Raw genomic sequence first — 19,186 nt, 5'->3', positions numbered from 1 at the left:
AGGGGTGTACAAGAACAAAACAACCTGAAACATGGGAAATACTGTTTAGAAATGATGTCAAAAAAGCATGTAGTTATTTTGGTCAACTTTCCTAAAGCTTGGTGCAAAGGCTGTGTATAGAACGTATGGGAATTTCACAAGAATGGCACCAGGGATGAGGGCCTTTTGTTACATGGAGAAACTGGGATTGTTCTCCCTGGAACAGAGACAGTTCAGTGAGGATTTGATATTGTTCAAAATCCTAAATTTGATCATGTAATTGAGGAAAAACAGTGCCAAAAGAGTTGATAATGAGAGGACACAGATATAAGTAAATGGCAAAATGGTTCAAGTCAAGATGAGGATTTTAAAAATAAGTTTAGTGAGTTGTTATGGTCTAATAATAACTTTTAAAAGGGGTTTGAGTAAATATCTATATTTTCAGAATGTTTAGGGCAATGGAGGACGAGAAACAATCAGTGCCTTTGAGAGATCCAGCAATCACATAGTAGGACAAATAGCATCATTCTGTGCTGTGCAGGTATCTAGAAATAGGTGGCAGATGGGCACCATTTTGAAATTAAAAATAAGGTATATCAGAAAATAATGGGAATTACAATCCCTACGACTGGATTTAAAGAGGATTACAGATGAGGGTTTGGTTAAGAAAAAGAAGGAAGCATAGACAGGATAGATCGAGTGATCCTTAGAAGAGTATAAAGAAAGTAGGAGTATACTTAAGAGGGAAATCAGGAGGGCATAACGGGGACATGAGATAGCTTTGGCAAATAGAATTAAGAAGAATCCAAAGGTTTTTACAAATATATTAAGGACAAAAGGGTAACTAGGGAGAGAATAGGGCCCCTCAAAGATCAGCAAGGCGGCCTTTGTGTGGAGGCACAGAAAATGGGGGAGATACTAAATGAATATTTTGCATCAGTATTTATTGTGGAAAAGGATATGGAAGATATAGACTGTAGGGAAATAGATGGTGACATCTTGCAAAATGTCCAGATTACAGAGGAGGAAGTGCTGAATGTCTTGAAACGGTTAAAAGTGGATAAATCCCCAAGACCTGATCAGGTGTACTCTGTGGGAAGTGAGAGAAGTGATTGCTGGGCCTCCTGCTGAGATATTTGTGTCATCGATAGTTGCAGGTGAGGTGCCGGAAAACTGGATATTGGCAAACGTGGTGCCACTGTTTAAGAAGGACGGTAAAGACAAGCCAGGGAACTATAGACCGGTGAGCCTGACCTCGGTGGTGGGCAAATTGTTGGAGGGAATCCTGAGGGACAGGATGGACATGTATTTGGAAAGGCAAGGACTGATTAGGGATGGTCAGCATGGCTTTGTGCATGGGAAGTCATGTCTCACAAACTTGATTGAGTTTTTTGAAGAATTAACAAAGAAGATTGATGAGGGCAGAGCAGTAGATGTGATCTATATGGACTTCAGTAAGGCGTTCGACAAGGTTCCCCGTGTGAGGCTGATTAGCAAGGTTAGATCTCATGGAATGCAGGGAGAACTAGTCATTTGGATACAGAACTGGCTCAAAACTAGAAGACAGGGGGTGGTGGTGGAGGGTTGTTTTTCAGACTGGAGGCCTGTGACCAGTGGAGTGCCACAAGGATCGGTACTGGGCCCTCTACTTTTTGTGGAGAAAGTGAGGTCTGCAGATGCTGGAGATCAAAGTTGAAACTTTATTGCTGGAACAGCACAGCAGGTCAGGCAGCATCCAGGGAACAGGAGATTCAACGTTTCGACTCTACTTTTTGTCATTTACATAAATGATTTGGATGCGAGCATAAGAGGTACAGTTAGTAAGTTTGCAGATGACACCAAAATTGGAGGTGTAGTGGACTGTGAAGAGGGTTGCCTCAGATTACAACAGGATCTGGACCAGATGGGCCAATGTGCTGAGAAGTGGCAGATGGAGTTTAATTCAGATAAATGCGAGGTGCTGCATTTTGGGAAAGCAAATCTTAGCAGGACTTAGCATTAAGTGTATAAGGTCCTAGGGAGTGTTGCTTAACAAAGAGACCTTGGAGTGCAGGTTTATAGCTCCTTGAAAGTGGAGTCGCAGGTAGATAGGATAATGAAGAAGGCATTTGGGATGCTTTCCTTTATTGGTCAGAGTATTGAGTATAGGAGTTGAGAGGTCATGTTGCAGTTTTACAGGACGTTGGTTAGGCCACTGTTGGAATATTGTGTGCAATTCTGGTCTCCTTCCTATCGGAAAGATGTTGTGAAACTTGAAAGGGTTCAGAAAAGATTTACAAGGATGTTGTCAGGGTTGGAGGATTTCAGCTATAGGGAGAGGCTGAACAGGCTGGGGCTGTTTTCCCTGGAGCGTCGGAGGTGCTTATAGAGGTTTACAAAATTATGAGGGGCATGGATAAGATAAATAGACAAAGTCTTTTCCCTGGGGTCGGGGAACTAGAGGGCATAAGTTTAGGGTGAGAGGGGAAAGATATAAAAGAGACCTAAGGGGCAACTTTTTCACGCAGACGGTGGTACGTGTATGGAATGAGCTGCCAGAGGTTGTGGTGGAGCCTGGTACAATTGCAGCATTTAAGAGGCATTTGGATGGGTATATGAAAGGAAGGGTTTAGAAGGATATGGGCAGAGTGCTGGCAGGTGGGACTAGATTGGGTTGGGATATCTGGTCGACATGGCTGGGTTGGACCGAAGGGTCTGTTTCCATGCTGTCCATCTCTATGACTCTATAAGCCATCTGTTTACCTTTATGGGTCCCCTTACTTCATTTCAAAGATTTTGGAAATTAAATACATTAATCAGAATAAATTTTCTGAATAAAATCTGAATCTGAATAAAATGCCAACATGATCCCATATATGAAAACTTTGTTTCAGGAATTTCTGGACTTACTTTTTCTCTGCATAACTAATGAAATTGAATATCTCTTGCAGGAAATAAAATGAAATTCCTCCACAAGAAGAGTTAGTTGTATTGTACTGTATCTGTTCTCACAAGGACCACTGGACCTTGCACAAGTACCTTCTCAAACTCATTTATATTTTGAAAAAAATGGATTATTCGTTTTTCATGTACATAAATCCTTCATCTTTATTCAAAGACTGAATTATTATAGTATTGGAGAGGAATCTGAAGCTGCAACAAGTACACTTAACTATATTCATCTTTGCAGATTGGATTGTATATTGTAAATATATTACTGTTTTTATTGGTATTTTATTGTCTGGATTTAGCAGTCATTGTACTGAATATCTGTAAAGAGTTGACTTTTTAACAAGTTTTTGTGATGCCAGAGCGACTTATGACTTGGAGCATGAATGGTCCAACTGAGCATGTGCAGAAGATTATTGTTTGTTATGAGGCTTGGGGGAAGCACAGATTTTCTCATTTACTAACAATTTCATTACTTTGCTGGTATGATTATGGAGAATGTGTGTGATCCTATCAACTGGGAAATACCTGAACTATATGAAAAAAAATGAAGTTCCAATTTTTCTTGTGTTATAGCTGTAGAATTCTGATTGTATCTTTTTTGTTTTTTCTGCATTTTGCCAACAAAATGTGATCGATCAAGTTACACTGAAAATATTTGGTACTTCTTTTGATGTTGCTTGAAAATGCATAAGCTGCCATAGAAAAGGGTGATGAATGAATCACTGAAACCTTTATGTATGTAATGCACTGCTGTAGCTGAGTGTAATGGGAACTGAGCAGAAGCCTTTACAACTCTGCCATTCTCAAACAGCATGACTGGGTAAGCCTTGCCACATTTCTATGTACTGCTTTTTTAAAAAAATAAACACATTTGGCAGAGGTTTTTAATCTAATGGGATTCTGTTTGGAAAATAGAGTAAATGTTATGTTAAATTCAAGACTTACCTAGCACCTTATCTCACCCAGCACTTCAAAGGTGTGAAACTCCTATTGTTTCATAATTTAGAGGCTTTCACCAACCTATACAAAGGGCAAAATCATAATTTCTTAAATTATCTATTCTCCACTACCCTTTATTCATGCTTGGTGAAGTTTATGATGAGTTTGGTGCTTAACAGATGCATAAAAATATATATATTTTAAATTCCATAAGATAAACTAAAACCACACAAGAATTAGTTATTCGAGTATATTGCGAGGCATGTTAAAAATGATGCTGGTAATCTCTGCATCTTCAATATTTCCAGATTTCATTTCAGATTTCTAACATATTTAAAAGGAGCTTCTCTGTGGTGGATTGCCCCATCTAGAAGCCAGGAGGAGACATGATCGTTATTCATTGAGGATAGCAACTTTGACACTGTGGAAACATCCTTTGGTCAAACTAGTCCATGCCAACCATATTCCCACATAAACCAGTCCCACTTGTCTGTGTTTGGCCAATATCCCTCCAAATGTTTTCCATTCATGTGCTTAAATGTTGTAACTGTACCTGCATCCACCACCTCTTCTGGTAGTTCATTCCACATACAAACCACTCTGTGTTTTAAAAAAAAGGTTGCCCCTCGTCCTTTTTAACATTTCTCCTCTCACCTTAAAAATATACTTTGCTAGTTTTGAACTCCCCCACCTGAGGGAAAAGATTTGCTAGTCACCTTATCTTTCAGGTCACCTCTCAACCTCCTACTCTCCAGTGAAAAACGTCCCAGCCTATTTTTATGACTGAAACCATCTATTCCAGAAACATCCTAGTAAATATTTTCTGAACCCTCTCCAATTTACTAATATCCTTGCATTACACATCTCAGATCTCTTTGAAAAGGGTACGGTTGACTCTATGGAGAACATGAAGGAATGTTACAGAGAATACCAAAAGTTCAGATTTTACAAGACAATTGGAGAGACAGCTAAAAAGTTTACATTCCTTTGGAATGCAGTTCCAGAGGAATGGCCATCGTCAGTTTTATTGCTGGTAGTCACTTGAGGTGAATGTCACTGGCCATTCCCTTAAACAGAGGCTATATGCCTGTGTTGTGGTTCTGTTTGCCGAGCTGGGAATTTGTGTTGCAGACATTTCGTCCCCTGTCTAGGTGACATCCTCAGTGCTTGGGAGCCTCATGTGAAGCGCTTCTGTGATGTTTCCTCCGGCATTTACAGTGATTTGAATCTGCCGCTTCTGGTTGTCAGTTCCAGCTGTCCACTGCAGTGGCCGGTATATTGGGTCCAGGTCGATGTGCTCATTGATTGAATCTGTGGATGAGTGCCATGCCTCTAGGAATTCCCTGGCTGTCTCTGTTTGGCTTGTCCTGCAACGGACAGCTGGAACTGACAACCGGAAGCGGCAGATACAAATCACTATAAATGCCGGAGGAAACATCACAGAAGCGCTTCACAGGAGGCTCCCAAGCACTGAGGATGTCACCTAGACAGGGGACGAAACATCTGCAACACAAATTCCCAGCTCGGCGAACAGGACCACAACAACAAGCACTCGAGCGACAAATCTTCACACAAACTTTGAGCTATACGCCTGTATTTGGAGGCAATAGTTTCTGCCCAGCAAATTGCATAACCTGACTTTCTAATATGGAATCTTTGTGCTCTGTATACAAACTAAACATCCCACATACCATTACATTCTTTGTCTTTGAACAACTGACAGTAAAGCACCACCAAAGCAATGCATGACTTTAAACCACAGCTTTGTATAATTGTGTATAAAATTGGTGAATTAATAACTTCCTTTGGTCAAGAAAGTTCAAGAAAAATTGTAAAAATGCAACTCCTTCCATTAGCTTATTTTCTTAGTTAAGGATCCCAACATGAGTTTCCCTAAAATACAGAAGGAACCATTCCACCTGACATACCTGAGCTGTCCTTCTAGTAAATTATCAAATTAGTGCATCTCTTCTGCTCTTTCCTAATAATCTTTTTAATGTTATTTATCCTTCAAATAGTTATCTAATTCCATTTTGCAAATTGTTGTTGAAACTCTTTCCACTACCCATTCTCCTTTTACAGTACCATAAAAACTCATGACCTCTACTACTTAAATTCTGTAGCTGGATGGGATCACTATCATTTGCACATCCCCCTCCAAGACACAACATCCTGACTTGCAACAATATCATTCTTTTACTATAACTGGTTCAAAAATCTGAAACCTCCTAACAGCACTGTGGATGCACCTGCACCATAAGGATTGAGCCGGTTCAAGAAGGCAGCCCACCAACACCTTTTCCAGGGATGGGTAAATAAATGCTGGACGAGGCAGCAATACTCATTTACATTAAACTAAGAACTGAAACCCATTCAAACTGTGAATTCTAGGTCATGAAAACTCAATTTGCACAAGGTTTTTTCATGGTATCTCTTGCTCTTTCACCAGTCAACCTAATTGTGGTTATTGCTCCTTCTGCTGCCTGTAAATTTTTCCCTTTTCACTGTCAATATTCTCTAACTGTTCAGGGACATGATACACTGCTGGAGCAGGTGGAACTTGAATCTGGGCTCCTGGTCCAGAGTTAGACAGTACAACTTCACTTGTATGATCCAAGTGAAAATGGATAGGTACTTAAAAAACTTTATTCAAACACGTTAAAACATTAGTCCCAAAAGTTAATGTATGGCACACTTTTGGGTCTCATTGCTTGACATCTTTCTTGCTGCAATGAAGGTTAACCTTTTGAAGTCTGATCCAGCAGTTGCAAAGTTGTGACTTGTTGGTTCTACTTGTACGGTGTGGAAAGCTAAACCAAACCAGCCTCATTATCACCGGATTCCCAACAAGAGTGAAATTAAATCATTTAGTGACCACAAAATCAAGCTTTACAAATAATAATCTTGGATATCAAGTTTATAACAAACAAATTAACAATTTGTTTTTAATAATGTGAATTTATCAGAATGCAGAAACAAGGTAATGCAATTAATATCAAGGATTAAAAGCCAAATCTTCTTTGGTCATAACCCTCACTCTCAGTTAAGGGTTTGATACCAGGTCTTCATGAAATCCTTGCACAATGGGTTGTTCACAGGCAAGTAGAACTATATAAAGCTTGAATTTCAAAGTCACTGGTTAATGCAGTTTCAGCAGACTTCCATAAATGTTTACTTATTTCTCCATCTAGGATTCTTTTTCTCAGACCATTAAATAACTTATTAACTGGACACAAACGTAGAACAGAGACTGTGAAAGCTTCCACAGTCACACACTTTCAAACCATGTCAGAACTGGTCCTTTTGTATCATCATTGAAGTTGCCTGGTTAGTATCAGTCCTCCCTTGATTGACTAATTCAACATCTAACCAGCTACCAGTCCAAGCTTAGCATTCACTCAGTGCTGCTTTATCTACACCATCCTTAGATTTGTAAATTAAGTTATAATTTACAGATCCCAAAAGAAAACATAACTTTTTTTTAAAAAATGCTGTTCAAACTTCAATCATCTTCCATTCCAAATCAAAAAATGAGAAAACTAAGTAATGAGGGCTCTACAGCAGGTATATTCAATCAGAATGGGTTTTGAGAAAGGCTTCTCGTTCCTCACTGGTAATTGCCTGGACCTTTTCTGCAGAAATTGTTTGAGCTGAGAACTTGTTGCTTCCGAAAAATTTGATTTCAGAATAATTTATTAAAAGTTACTATAGCCATCTTGTTTTACGTAATCACAGCTTTAGTGAGTAATTGTTTAAAACAATCATTAATGCAGCAGTTCCCAGTGGGAGCACCTCAGTTACTTGTCTGTCTGTGGTTTTGCCATTTCGCAGCTTCAAAAAAAAAACTTCTCCGAAGAATCAAATAACAAACCGTGCCTTTTGTGGTCAGTACAAAGTTAGCTGAACTTTGTTGTTTCACTTCTGACAGCTAAAATACTGGTAAGCTATGTAATTTCTGACATTTTCAATGTCATAGTATTTAAACTAGTCTTTAATTTTTCTTTTAGTCATGGCACTTTTTATATCTGCAGTCTCGATGCTAGTGCTATTATAATAAACCTGATCTATATCCTATTATAACACCTTGATAGCTTTGAAATTATGATGCTTATACTTGAAGCCAGCTGAGGAATAACTAGTGATGTATACATGTTGTTTATAACTTGCTTGCATTTGTATGCTTAATTCTTATCACAAGAATTTAAACTTGAAAATTAAAGTTTTTAAAAGTGGTAATCTTTAAAAGGCTTGTAATCCAGAAACCTACAATAGAAAATGGATAGCACTCAATTCTTGAATATCTAGAAAAAAAAGCTATTAAGTGAATATACTGGATCACTGCAAAAACCCATTTGGTTCACTAATGTCTTCTCAAAAGGACATATACCACCTTTGCTTGATCTGACTAAAGTATGACTTCAGATCCACCATGTGATTAGATTCTGAATTACATGACAAAATAGGAAATTAACTTCATTAGAGAGCAACTTAGCTGTTGGCAGTCAGTGGTAACTGATATAGGTAATACTGTCATTGCCCAGAACCCATGTGAACTTGTAGTTTCATGTCTGTCTGCTTTTTCATTTCCCTTGTTAAATTTACCTTGCTATTTCTACAAGTCAAATTAATTTATTGTACAGGTAGTTCTTCTACCAACATTGTTACATTCTTGTGCAACCCCACATTATAGAAAAATGGTGCCTTAGGAACAGCACTTAGATTAGATTACTTACAGTGTGGAAACAGGCCCTTCGGCCCAACAAGTCCACACGGACCCGCCGAAGCGCAACCCACCCATACCCCTACATTTACCCCTTACCTAACATACGGGCAATTTAGCATAGCCAATTCACCTGACCTGCACATCTTTGAACTGTGGGAGGAAACCGGAGCACCCGGAGGAAACCCACGCAGACACAGGGAGAACGTGCAAACGCCACACAGTCAGTCACCTGAGGCGGGAATTGAACCCAGGTCTCTGGCGCTGTGAGGCAGCAATGCTAACCACTGTGCCACCCATAAATGTTCATGTAATTATTATAGCCAGTATGAGTTTTAAAAGTTCACACTTTTGACAAACTGGGGACACTAAGTGTTATAGCAGAACAACCTTAGCTGACATCCTTCCAGTTCCCAACTTAACCTTGCTGAACCATTTGGATTAAAACGCAAACATAACCACATCCAGTATATAAAAATACAAATTAGATGCAGCCTCTTTTGGCTCAATTCTGCTCTGCTATTCAGTATGATCATAACTGACCTCTGGCCTTATTGGGGCAGATTCCATAAACCTGTATTAGTACAAAGTGGTACAGGTACATAATGGAAGCTATATTTAATCTTATTACTATTTTTACACTTATCAAACTTAGGTGATAATCAGGTCATTAATAACCAGGTTAGAGAATATGAAAGTTTCACAACCAAAGTACCACCTGATTAAATCAGGTGGAAAAAAAGTAAAACAAAAAGCTGCAGAGGCAGGCAGCCACAAGGGGAATAGGCTAACTCCATTTCATATACTTTGAACACGCATTTTATTTTTTTAAAACAAAAAGCACACAGTTAAAAGTGACAGCATTTTATTAGTACATTAGAAAACTTATGCCATTAATACACAGGCGCCACCAACTTCTTTGATTTTCTCTTCAGCTTTCCTGCTGAAGAACTTTGCCTTGACAATAACTGGTTGTTTAGGCAGCCTGCCTTTGCCCAGAACTTTATAGTAACCCTACAAAAAAAAGAGAAAGAAAATGAAGCAATGATTCAAGTAAACATTTGTTACTCCAAGCACCAAATTAAGTAGCAAGATATGAACAGGACAATCATTCCAGGTTAAAAAGGAACCAACCAAAAAGTACTCCAGCTTTACTGCAATTAACATCTAAGAGACGAGATAATTTGTGAAGTTACTTTTTCTTAAATAAAAAGTACATAAAGTTTTGATAGCTCAACTATCATTAAAACTTCCAGAGAATATAAACATCTGTTGACAACTATTTCTCAATGATCACAGATCTTGGAAAACCAGGAATCCAACTGATGAAGGTGTGCTTGAAGAGATTCTAGCTTTCCTTGTTAATTACCTCCGATGTCAGAGGTCAAGAGTAGAGACCTTGTTTTGGAAGTCTGCATAAATATCTGATAACAATATTGTCAACTTAAATACAGCAAACAGTGCCTTAGCACTGGAAATGTTGGCTCGAGGGGGACACATTGAAGCTCCTATCCTGCCATTAGATTTGCAGAGGCAGGACTAGGATTTCATGTGTCTGCAATACAATATCCATGGTCTTCCATGTATGAGATTTTATTCAGGAACCAATGCAAATTCATCTTCCCAGACAAATTGAAAACAGCAGGCAACTCAGATTTACAGAAAACTAATGACCTTAATATGCCACTGCATGTCAAACCAACAGAACAGCAAACAATATACGAAAGAACAGGCAAAATAAACCAAAAAGTGAAAAACTGCATTCCTCAGGTCAGATTTTGAAATGAAAAACAAACTCAACTGTTGAGTTATGCTGAAAAACTTGGAAGTGAGAAGAAGGCATTTGGAGGAACTATTCTTGAAGTTGAGATGCAGAAGCTAAATGTGCAAAATTAACAATTGTAAATATAGAAAACAAAGCAACTTGAGCTCAGACGGAGATAGCAAATTTAGGACAAAGTTTTTAAGTTTGTCAACCCTCAAATGGCATCCCAAAGACTAGTGGAGATAAAGCTCTAGTACCACTAATGCTCCTAGTGTAATCACCAGCAATGTTACTGATTGTGTAACTGACTGAACTATAAAGCTCAACCAGTGAATAAGATCAGTAATTGCTCTTCGAAAACTATAAGCACATCAAGACAATAATAAGTGTAAGGATGTGACTCTAAGTCTCGATTCCCAAACTCAACAATAAACCATTTTGACACCTCCCACAGCCAACTGATACCCTTATTTAATAACCAAACATTTCCTTCGAGTAGTGCTCACACCCCCCCCCCCCCCCCCCCCCAGTGTGCTTCCATTCACATAGCTTCCTCCATCACTTCTGCCCTTGACAGCTGTGCTTGATGGAACATTTAAGAAAATAAGACTGTTTAAAATCCAGATTTCTCCCCCTCAGCTGATCAGACTATGTATGTGACAGGTGGGATGTATTAACATATGATTATGAGCATTCTATTTCTGTATAGCATTTGATAGAGGTGATTACGAGTGAAATCAAACATGGAATCTGAGCCAGTGAGCATGTCAATAATGCATTAAAAGGAAGCAAATCTGTTGTACAGCCTCAGACAGACCCATCTTGAGTAACATGTTCAAAATCATGCACTTAAAACTAAAACTTATTAACTTGGACTAATCTGCCTTAGGTATTGTTGGTTTTTAATTGGATCCAAGGTGTTAAATTATATCTTTAGATTAAATAACCTTAGCCTTCAGTGTTTAAATCAACTGCGGATGAGTAGACTGCTAAACAGTTTACCAACTCCTGTTTGGCTGCACACCACCTACTTCTTTGCTAAGATTTGTTGTTTCCCTTATCAGTATATCCTACTTGCAGGCTGCTCAGAGAAACTGTCATAATACTCACAGCATGTACAACGTCAATGACAGGTGCTGGTCCTTCAGGTTTTTTGGCATAGTTTAATCGGGTCTGTTCACTGACCAGTGTCCACAGCTTATCCAGATTTATAGTCGGACAAAACAACCGATTCTTCTTGAGATGATATTGCCTCATGCCAACTTTTCCAAAGTAACCTGGATGACTGAAAAATTAGAAATCAAACTTCACTTAACCCAGCTCAATGCAACATTTAGAAACACTAAGAACTGGTCCCTCATTGGAAAAATTGAATATTAAGCAAACATTTTTCTAGGTTTGTTGAATCCAGTGATACCACAGCAGTCATCTCAATGTGCAAGAAGAATTTACTCTTTTACTGCCATATCATTCAGGACAGCCTTTTACTTCACTTCCTTAGTTCTCCCTTAAATCAACAGACTTTGCATGCTTTACTTGTAGAAATGGAGATATCAAATCTAGCGAAGTGCTTGTGCAAATTACAAAAGCTAGGCTCAGAATTCTAAGAAGCTGTTCCACCACTTGACTGACGTCACAGAATAAAGCCCCAAAAAGTATTCAGTCAGAATTATGACTTTTCAGACTATGTAAAACTATACACTCAAGGAACTTGCCAACATGAAATATTTATAATTCAAATTAAATTGAAGCAAACCTTGCACTACAGAAGATCTTACGTTATTACTACATACAGGTAATATTCTAAAAAAGGGAGAGATAAGAAAACCATAACTAACCAAGAAAATTAAGCAAGATACAAAGTTGAAAGAAAAAGCATGTGGAAAACGAAGCTAACTGGGACTAAATTTAGAATCCAAAAAGGAGGACTAAAGATACGAGAAGAAAAACTAGGAGGAGAAACTAGTGAGAATATAAAAACTGACAAAAAAGTGTATTCAAAAAGAATGGGTACGCAATGAACAGTCAGATTTCTCAGCAACAAACCCAAACAAGCAGCCAAAACACGCCCAGAATCTCTCGCCATTGTCCTCTACATCAAAGAGATCGCTGAAATGACTGCCAGACTACTCAGACCTCTCGGCATCATGGTAGCTCACAAACACAAACAGCAGCTAACAAAAACTTGAAAGACCCTATAAATAACAAGCAAAAATACCTTGCAAAAATTGTAACAAACACTACATTGGACAAACAGGCAGAAAACTAACCACCAGCCACAAAAAGATATGACCCACTATCACAGATGAGGAAAGATACCACTTTGACTGAGACAACACATCCATCCGAGGACGAGCCAAACAGAGACATGTGGAAGAATTCCGAGAAGCATGGCATTCCAATCAGAACTCTGAGTACCATCAACCACTCTCAGAAAGAAAAGGAAATGACATCACCAACCCAAAGAAACCTAAACAGAGTAAGCTAGACATAACACCAGCACTTCATTGGAGGCTCACTGATGACGTTACCTAGGATGGTGATGAAACTTCTAAAAACAAACATTCCAGCTAAGTGAGCATCCTTACATCCAAAACCTCAAACTGAGCTACAAATCTTCTCAAAACATTGACAATAAAAACTTCTTTAAATATATAGATATTAAAAAAGGAAGAGAAGGATCAAGAGAACAATTTAAATAATCACACGGTGGCACAGTGGTTAGCACTGTTGCATCACAGCACCAGGGTCCCAGGTTCAATTCCAGCCTCGGCCAACTGTGTAGAGTTTGCACATTCTCCCAGTGTCTGCGTGAGTTTCCTCCCAGTGTCTGCATGAGTTTCCTCCCACAGACTAAAGACGTGCAGGTCAGGTGAATTGGCTGTGCTAAATTGCCCATAGTGTTAGGTGCAAATATAGAGTATGGGATTGGGTCTGGGTGGGCTACTCTTCAGAAGGTCAGTGTGGACTGGTTGGGCCAAAGGGCCAACCAGTCCACACTGGTTGGCCCTTTTCTACACTGTAGGGAAATCTAATCTAATCAGGGGAGATAATTTTGGGAAACAAGGAAATGGCAGAGATTTTGCATCAATCTATATGATGGAAGAGCTTTGAACATCCCATTAATAAAGAATACAGGGCAGGAATTAAAGAACAATCATAATACAATTAGTAATAGTTAAACTAAAATGCTGTGGGAGCAGAATCCTTTTGTATATTTAGGCTGAGATAGATTTGTGATTGGTAGAGGAATAAAGTCTTATTGGGAAAGGGCAGGAAGGCAGATGAGGAATGTCAGATCAGACAATTCTATTAAATGGCAGAACAGGTTCAAGGGGCCTATTCCTGTTCCTATTCCTTGTGGTGTTAGAGCAGAGTATTGAAATGGCAAAAACCTGCCACACAAAGGGACTTGGGGGTACTTATGCATGAAACATGAAGCCAGCACATGGGTGTCACAGGTAATCAGCAAGGCAAATAAAATCTGTATTAGTGGAGACAGTTTAGAGAAAATTCACTAGGATGATTGCTAGTGTGAAGAAGGATTGTATTATGAGCACAAGAGTGGAACTCCAATCACTGGAATTTTGAAGAATGAGAGGTGGTCTAATTGAGACATACCTGATTCTTAAAAGGGCAAATGCCAAAAGGGTGTTTCCCCACATGGAAGACTAGGTCCAGACAGCATAGTCTCAGACTAAACCACCAACTTAGGACTCAGAGGAGGAATTTCTAATCATTAGAGACTAACTATAAAATACTGCGCAGTGCTTTCATGTTGAGCAAAAGGAGAACGAAAGCACGAAAGTCATCTCAGTAAAATCTCAGTGGACAAGTTAAAAAATAATTTAGATTTCAACTTAATTGTAGTTTGAATTCAGTGTAAATGTCACAGATAGTTAAGGCACGTTGCAAAGTAGCAAGTCTACACCTCGTGTGGAGTTGCTAAAAAAAAAACTTTACTTCCAAACAGTGAGTAACATCAAGCGGTTTTGAAGAGAACTTTGAAGAACTGGAGGAGAAAATTCAGACAAACGTGCACATGATATTGGTTTCATTTCAGTTGACCAGAAATCTAAAATTATTTTTTAAACTTGTCCACTGAGATTTTCTCGAGATGACTTTGGTGCTTTCGTTCTCGTTTTGCTAAACATGTAAGCACTGTGCAGTGCTTTATAGTTAGTCTCTAATGATAGACCAGAATGGTCAACTGGGATAAATTAAGCTAGCTCTTGCACAACGCAACATATACTGTATATCAAAACTAAAAGTAAACAATTTACCTGTGCAGTTAGGCAGCACCTGAGGACTGTCAAGTTGCAACATTAGAACATTGCATAGTGTCACTAACCTAGTGACTGACTGTGCTACAGGAAGCTCCAGCCAGCGAATAAAAGTAGTATTCAATCTTCGAGAACAATAGCACACCAGGACCACAGGAAGTGTCAGGGTGTGACTCTAGTCTCGTTATTGTAAATTTTGAGAAGAAAGAGTGAAGAGGATAGATGCTGTCATAGTAAGATGTACAGCATTGAAACACACCCTTCGGTCCAACTTGTCCTTGCCAACCCAATCCGATCTAGTCCCACCTGCCAGCAACTGGCCCATATCCCTCCAAACCCTTCCTATTCATATACCCATCCAGATGCCTCTAAAATGCTGAAATTGTACCAGCCTCCACCAGTTCCTCTGGCAGCTCATTCCATACACATACCACCCTCTGCATGAAAAAGGTCTCCTTTATATCTTTCCCTCTCACCCTAAACCTGTGCCCTCTAGTTCTGGAGTCCCCACCCCAGGGAAAAGAGTTTGCCTAGTTATCCTATCCATGCCCCTCAATTTTTTAAAACCTTTAAGGTCACCCCTCAGCCTCCGACGCATATTGGACAGCAAAGAAGGTTACCTCAGATAACAACAGAATTTTGATCAGATGGGCCAATGAGCTGAAAAATGGCAGATGGAGTGTAATTTAGATATATGTGAGGAAAGCAAATCTTAGCAGGACTTGCACATTAATGATAAGGTCCTAGGAAGTGTTGCCGAACAAAGTGGCCTTGGAGTGCAGGTTCATAGCTCCTTGAAAGTAGAGTCGCATGTAGATAGGATAGTGAAGGCGGCGATTGGTATGCTTTCCTTTATTGGTCAGAGTATTGAGTACAGGAGTTGGGAGGTCATGTTGCAGCTGGATGGACATTGGTTAGGCCACTGTTGGAACACTGCGCTAATTCTGGTCTCCTTCCTATTGTAAAGATGTGAAACTTGAAAGGGTTCAGAAAGGATTTACAAGGATATTGCCAGGGTTGGAAAATCTGAGCTGTAGGGAAGATGTTGAGTAGGCTGGGGCTGTTTTAACTTTAAAGCAAAACTTGAATTTCCTCAAATGAATGAAGATGTTGAAACTATGGAATACTATAACAAAACAGTTGAATAGGTTGTTCAATTTAACTTCAAGTTATTTTCACCACAACCTTTCACACAAGATCACAAATCTATGGATCAAAATAATTTCAGACTACATACTATTTATCAAAGTTGATTCTGTGATGGTGCATGCCACCAGCATTGCCACGACCACCTGGATGCTTCCTGTGTTTGCCTATAACAGAAACAAAAAAATTATAATCAGGTATTTAAACTCCTTCACTAAAAAAGGTAGACTTGGGCTTGTGTTTATTACTCACCAATTCGGCCATGACCGTGGCTAACATGTCCCCTCAGCTTCCTGGTCTTTCTCAATCTGGACGGCTAAGATAAATATCACTGAGTTAGCTTTATCAGTCAGTGATACTATAAGGAAAACTGACCAAGTTTTTTCATGCATGTTTATAAGTAAAAACTTGCATGAAAAATTACACTCCCAACTGATTACAGTCAATGCATTACACCAGTGCCTAATGTTTACAAAACCTACCTACACATATTTATACAATGGGTTTTTACAGCTTCCTCTATAACCACTTAAAGATTTAGTCCTTTGGAATACAATATCTTAGTACAACGAACCAGTCATCCATGTACATTCATACTACTCAGTTTTTGATCAATTGGCTGCAGGACATTATACAATACCAAATCCAAGATTAACTGTAGCAGAATTAGATACCCATCAGCAACAATATTTGGTACATTACACCACTGTACATTAGTTTGTATAGACACTACTTGACATTATGGTATCCAAACTTGTTCTTGCTACTTTTAGATATACATTATCATGAATAGAACCAGAAATTAGCATACTTTCATTATACCACACAAGTTCATATCAATTCTTTGGAATAAAAAGGATCAGTCTGCTAACCAGATATCAAATGTATCCTCTACACCGTTCAAAAGAATTCAACCTAGGTCACCCTCTATGTTTGTGGCCTCAATTTTTCTGGAAAAGTAGCCCACTATGAGAACTCTACTTAAAATGGGAGCGTATCTCAGAGGATGCCTCTCAAACAGTGAAGCAGCTCCGCTAAAATTTCTGATGAATCCACAGATGACCCCATCATCCTCACCGTGTTATTGAAGTAGTTTTAGCCATCAACTAAAGAACTTTGGATTAAGAGATTGTATACAACACTGGTGTTGTCACTTTCTTATCTGAAACAACGCGTACAATTTCTTACGGTCAACGACAATTAAATACAGCAGTCCGTATCTTTGTAAAATAGTGACACGATTGAAAATTTCATGAACCCCAGAAGTGGCATCATCCATGAAAATTACATCGGTTTATATAACGCTGAGTTTTCACAAACATAAAGGAACTGTTTTCTGGCGATTCGCAGATCATAGTAGGCAAATTGCAGAAAACTATTCGGCTCGGGCAGCGCCAAACTGAAACCAAAATGCACAACATCACGACTCAAGTCAATAATTTAGAAACGGCCCATTAATTACAACGGAACAGCCGCCATCATCCTGCGTTCAGCCTTCACTAAATAGGCCGCAGAGCTTTCATCTAAATAAGTACAACTATCTTAGCGAAAGTGCTATACATTTTGTTTACAAAAAGGACAACAATGATTACACAACAGACATCTATTTTTAAGGTCACTTCTGATACCCGATTCCATTGGATTCTAATTGTATTAAAGTCAGACCACCAACTTCCACGTTACCTACCATCTTAGCTGATGACGTGAAGAGAGAGGCTAATACACAACCTCGCGGTTTTATTTGACATCCGGGTGTGAGCAGAAGTGCGCCTGCTCAGTAAGAGCCATCGTCCTCCTGAATATGCTTTCTTTTGTCCAGGCCAGAACGCCTGCGTAGTGACGATCGCCGGTGACGGACCCCGGTAAAATGCGCATGCGTAGCAGGTGCCAGTCGCCCGTATTTCAGCAACTGCGCCTGCGCGGACACGGTTTCGTTTGCCAGACAACTACATTTGCGCAATAACGGTCTTCCTTATTGATCCAGCCAAATGCGCCTGCGTAGTAACGGTTTTTAAAAGCCTTATTTTCTTTGGCCACGCCTTCAAGAAACATGGGAAAAGAATAAATTAAAAATGAGGTCAGTCAATGTCTGAAGGTAGCCATGATGTGGAGGTGCTGTTGTTGGACTGGGTGGACAAAGTTAGAAATCACACATTAGGTTGTTAGTCCAATAGGTTTATTTGGAAGCTCTAGCTTTTGGAGTGCTGCTCCTTCATTTGGTAGTTGTGGAACAGGATCATAAGACACAGAATTTACAGCAAAAGATTACAGCGTCATGTAACTGAAACAAGATATTGAGCAAACCTAGATTGCTGTTAAAGTCTTTCACTTTTTTAGAATGGGTTGTAGGTTTTGGGTCATTAATATGTAAATCCCAGGACTTCTTTTGTCACGTTCTTAAGATAACTTAAGGTTTTTTTTTAAAAAAGTGACATCTCAGCTCGCGCAATATACTAAAGGTGTGTGATTACAATCTGGCAGTATCCCAATCTTGAGTCAGAATGGTTCTATTTCCAAAGTAGGAATTTACAAAATGTTATAACCAGCCATAGCAATATCTAAGGTGTTAGTTATGTAAAAATATGATAAAGCTATAATATACAATGGATTAGATTTTGCTGTAAAAAGAATAGTGAGATCAACAATGCTTGTCATTAATTATATGCTAATTAGACATTATTTGCAATATGGACTTGAAATTTTCACAGTTGTTAGTAATACCATTCTTAATTATTGCTTCAAAATCCTGGAGATTTCTGCAATCAACCACTAGTAAAATCACCATAATCTTGTCAATGGCAATAAATAAATGCTTTGGCAGTTTTGGTTGCAGCACATCATGTAGATGGCACACGGTGCTGCCATTAAAGGAGACAATGTGAATGTTAAAAATATTACACTGTGTCAATCAGTGGGCTTCAATGTTTTGAACGACAGAGTTTCTTGAGTGTTATTGTAGCTGAACTCATCGAGGGAAATGGAGAGTATTCTAGCATGACTAGTATATATATTACCAGACCTGGTAAGGAGAAAGGTTTTTAAAAATCACTTCAAGTAACATTGCACCACATTAAAAGATATCTTCTATAATACTTGATATAAATTTACATCACTTTCAGACTTTGCATATGCTTAAGAATTTGCAAGAGTTGCAGTTTTTCTGAACAGAGCTATGTTAATGAGCAGCAGAGGGTTTTGATTAAGGTCTTAGTGAAATGCTACAAAGTATTGATTAGAAAAATGGGTTAAACGAAATGCTACGAACTATTGAGGGAATTTGAGCATGACTTAAGAGAGGCAATAGTAATCCCTGCACCCAAATTTCTTCAATTTTTTTGCACCAAAAATTGGCATTTCACTGCACTAATGCTGTTATTTTGGCATATGTTTTCAGGAAATTCATCAGCCTAGTGACAATGGTGC

The 19,186-nt window shown here is 38.9% G+C and overlaps 2 protein-coding genes and 2 non-coding genes across 8 annotated transcripts in view; 1 reads left to right on the top strand and 3 right to left on the bottom strand.

The window, feature by feature from the left end:
• dennd2b (DENN domain containing 2B) overlaps positions 1-3,793 on the top strand; it is a 465,023-nt gene extending 461,230 nt beyond the window's left edge. For all 5 annotated transcript variants that reach the window (XM_087996551.1, XM_087996548.1, XM_087996550.1 and 2 more), the window contains one exon: positions 2,910-3,793. In XM_087996551.1, coding sequence (XP_087852677.1) covers positions 2,910-2,944 — 35 coding nt within the window. In that variant the 3' untranslated portion in view covers positions 2,945-3,793. The remainder of the gene's footprint in view (positions 1-2,909) is intronic.
• Positions 3,794-9,365: 5,572 nt separating this feature from the next.
• Positions 9,366-17,468, bottom strand: rpl27a (ribosomal protein L27a). Its single transcript, XM_043685766.2, has 5 exons — positions 17,451-17,468; positions 16,016-16,079; positions 15,855-15,930; positions 11,445-11,619; positions 9,366-9,583 (listed from the first exon to the last, which is right to left on the bottom strand). The coding sequence occupies exons 1-5, from the start codon at positions 17,451-17,453 to the stop codon at positions 9,455-9,457; spliced, it is 447 nt and encodes a 148-aa protein (XP_043541701.1). The 5' UTR covers positions 17,454-17,468; the 3' UTR covers positions 9,366-9,454.
• On the bottom strand, positions 10,619-10,748 carry LOC122547168 (small nucleolar RNA SNORA3/SNORA45 family). Its single transcript, XR_006310904.1, has one exon. It is a non-coding gene; the product is annotated as a small nucleolar RNA SNORA3/SNORA45 family (small nucleolar RNA).
• LOC122547169 (small nucleolar RNA SNORA3/SNORA45 family) lies at positions 14,673-14,803 on the bottom strand. The gene has a single exon (XR_006310905.2). It is a non-coding gene; the product is annotated as a small nucleolar RNA SNORA3/SNORA45 family (small nucleolar RNA).
• Positions 17,469-19,186: the final 1,718 nt, after the last annotated feature.

Source organism: Chiloscyllium plagiosum, unplaced genomic scaffold (genome assembly GCF_037043375.1).
Source record: "Chiloscyllium plagiosum isolate Xiang-an unplaced genomic scaffold, Cpla_swu_hap1 HiC_scaffold_18, whole genome shotgun sequence".
NCBI classification, from domain to species: Eukaryota; Metazoa; Chordata; class Chondrichthyes; order Orectolobiformes; family Hemiscylliidae; genus Chiloscyllium; species Chiloscyllium plagiosum.
This window is presented reverse-complemented; position numbering and strand designations above follow the sequence as displayed.

Excerpts from the sequence above, each read along its gene's own strand:
- rpl27a (XM_043685766.2), bottom strand. Across the intron at positions 11,620-15,854 it reads AGAATCAACTTTGATAAATA|TCATCCAGGTTACTTTGGAA; the intron begins GTATGTAGTCTG and ends CTAATTTTTCAG. Across the intron at positions 9,584-11,444 it reads TCATTGACGTTGTACATGCT|GGTTACTATAAAGTTCTGGG; the intron begins GTGAGTATTATG and ends TTTTTTTTGTAG.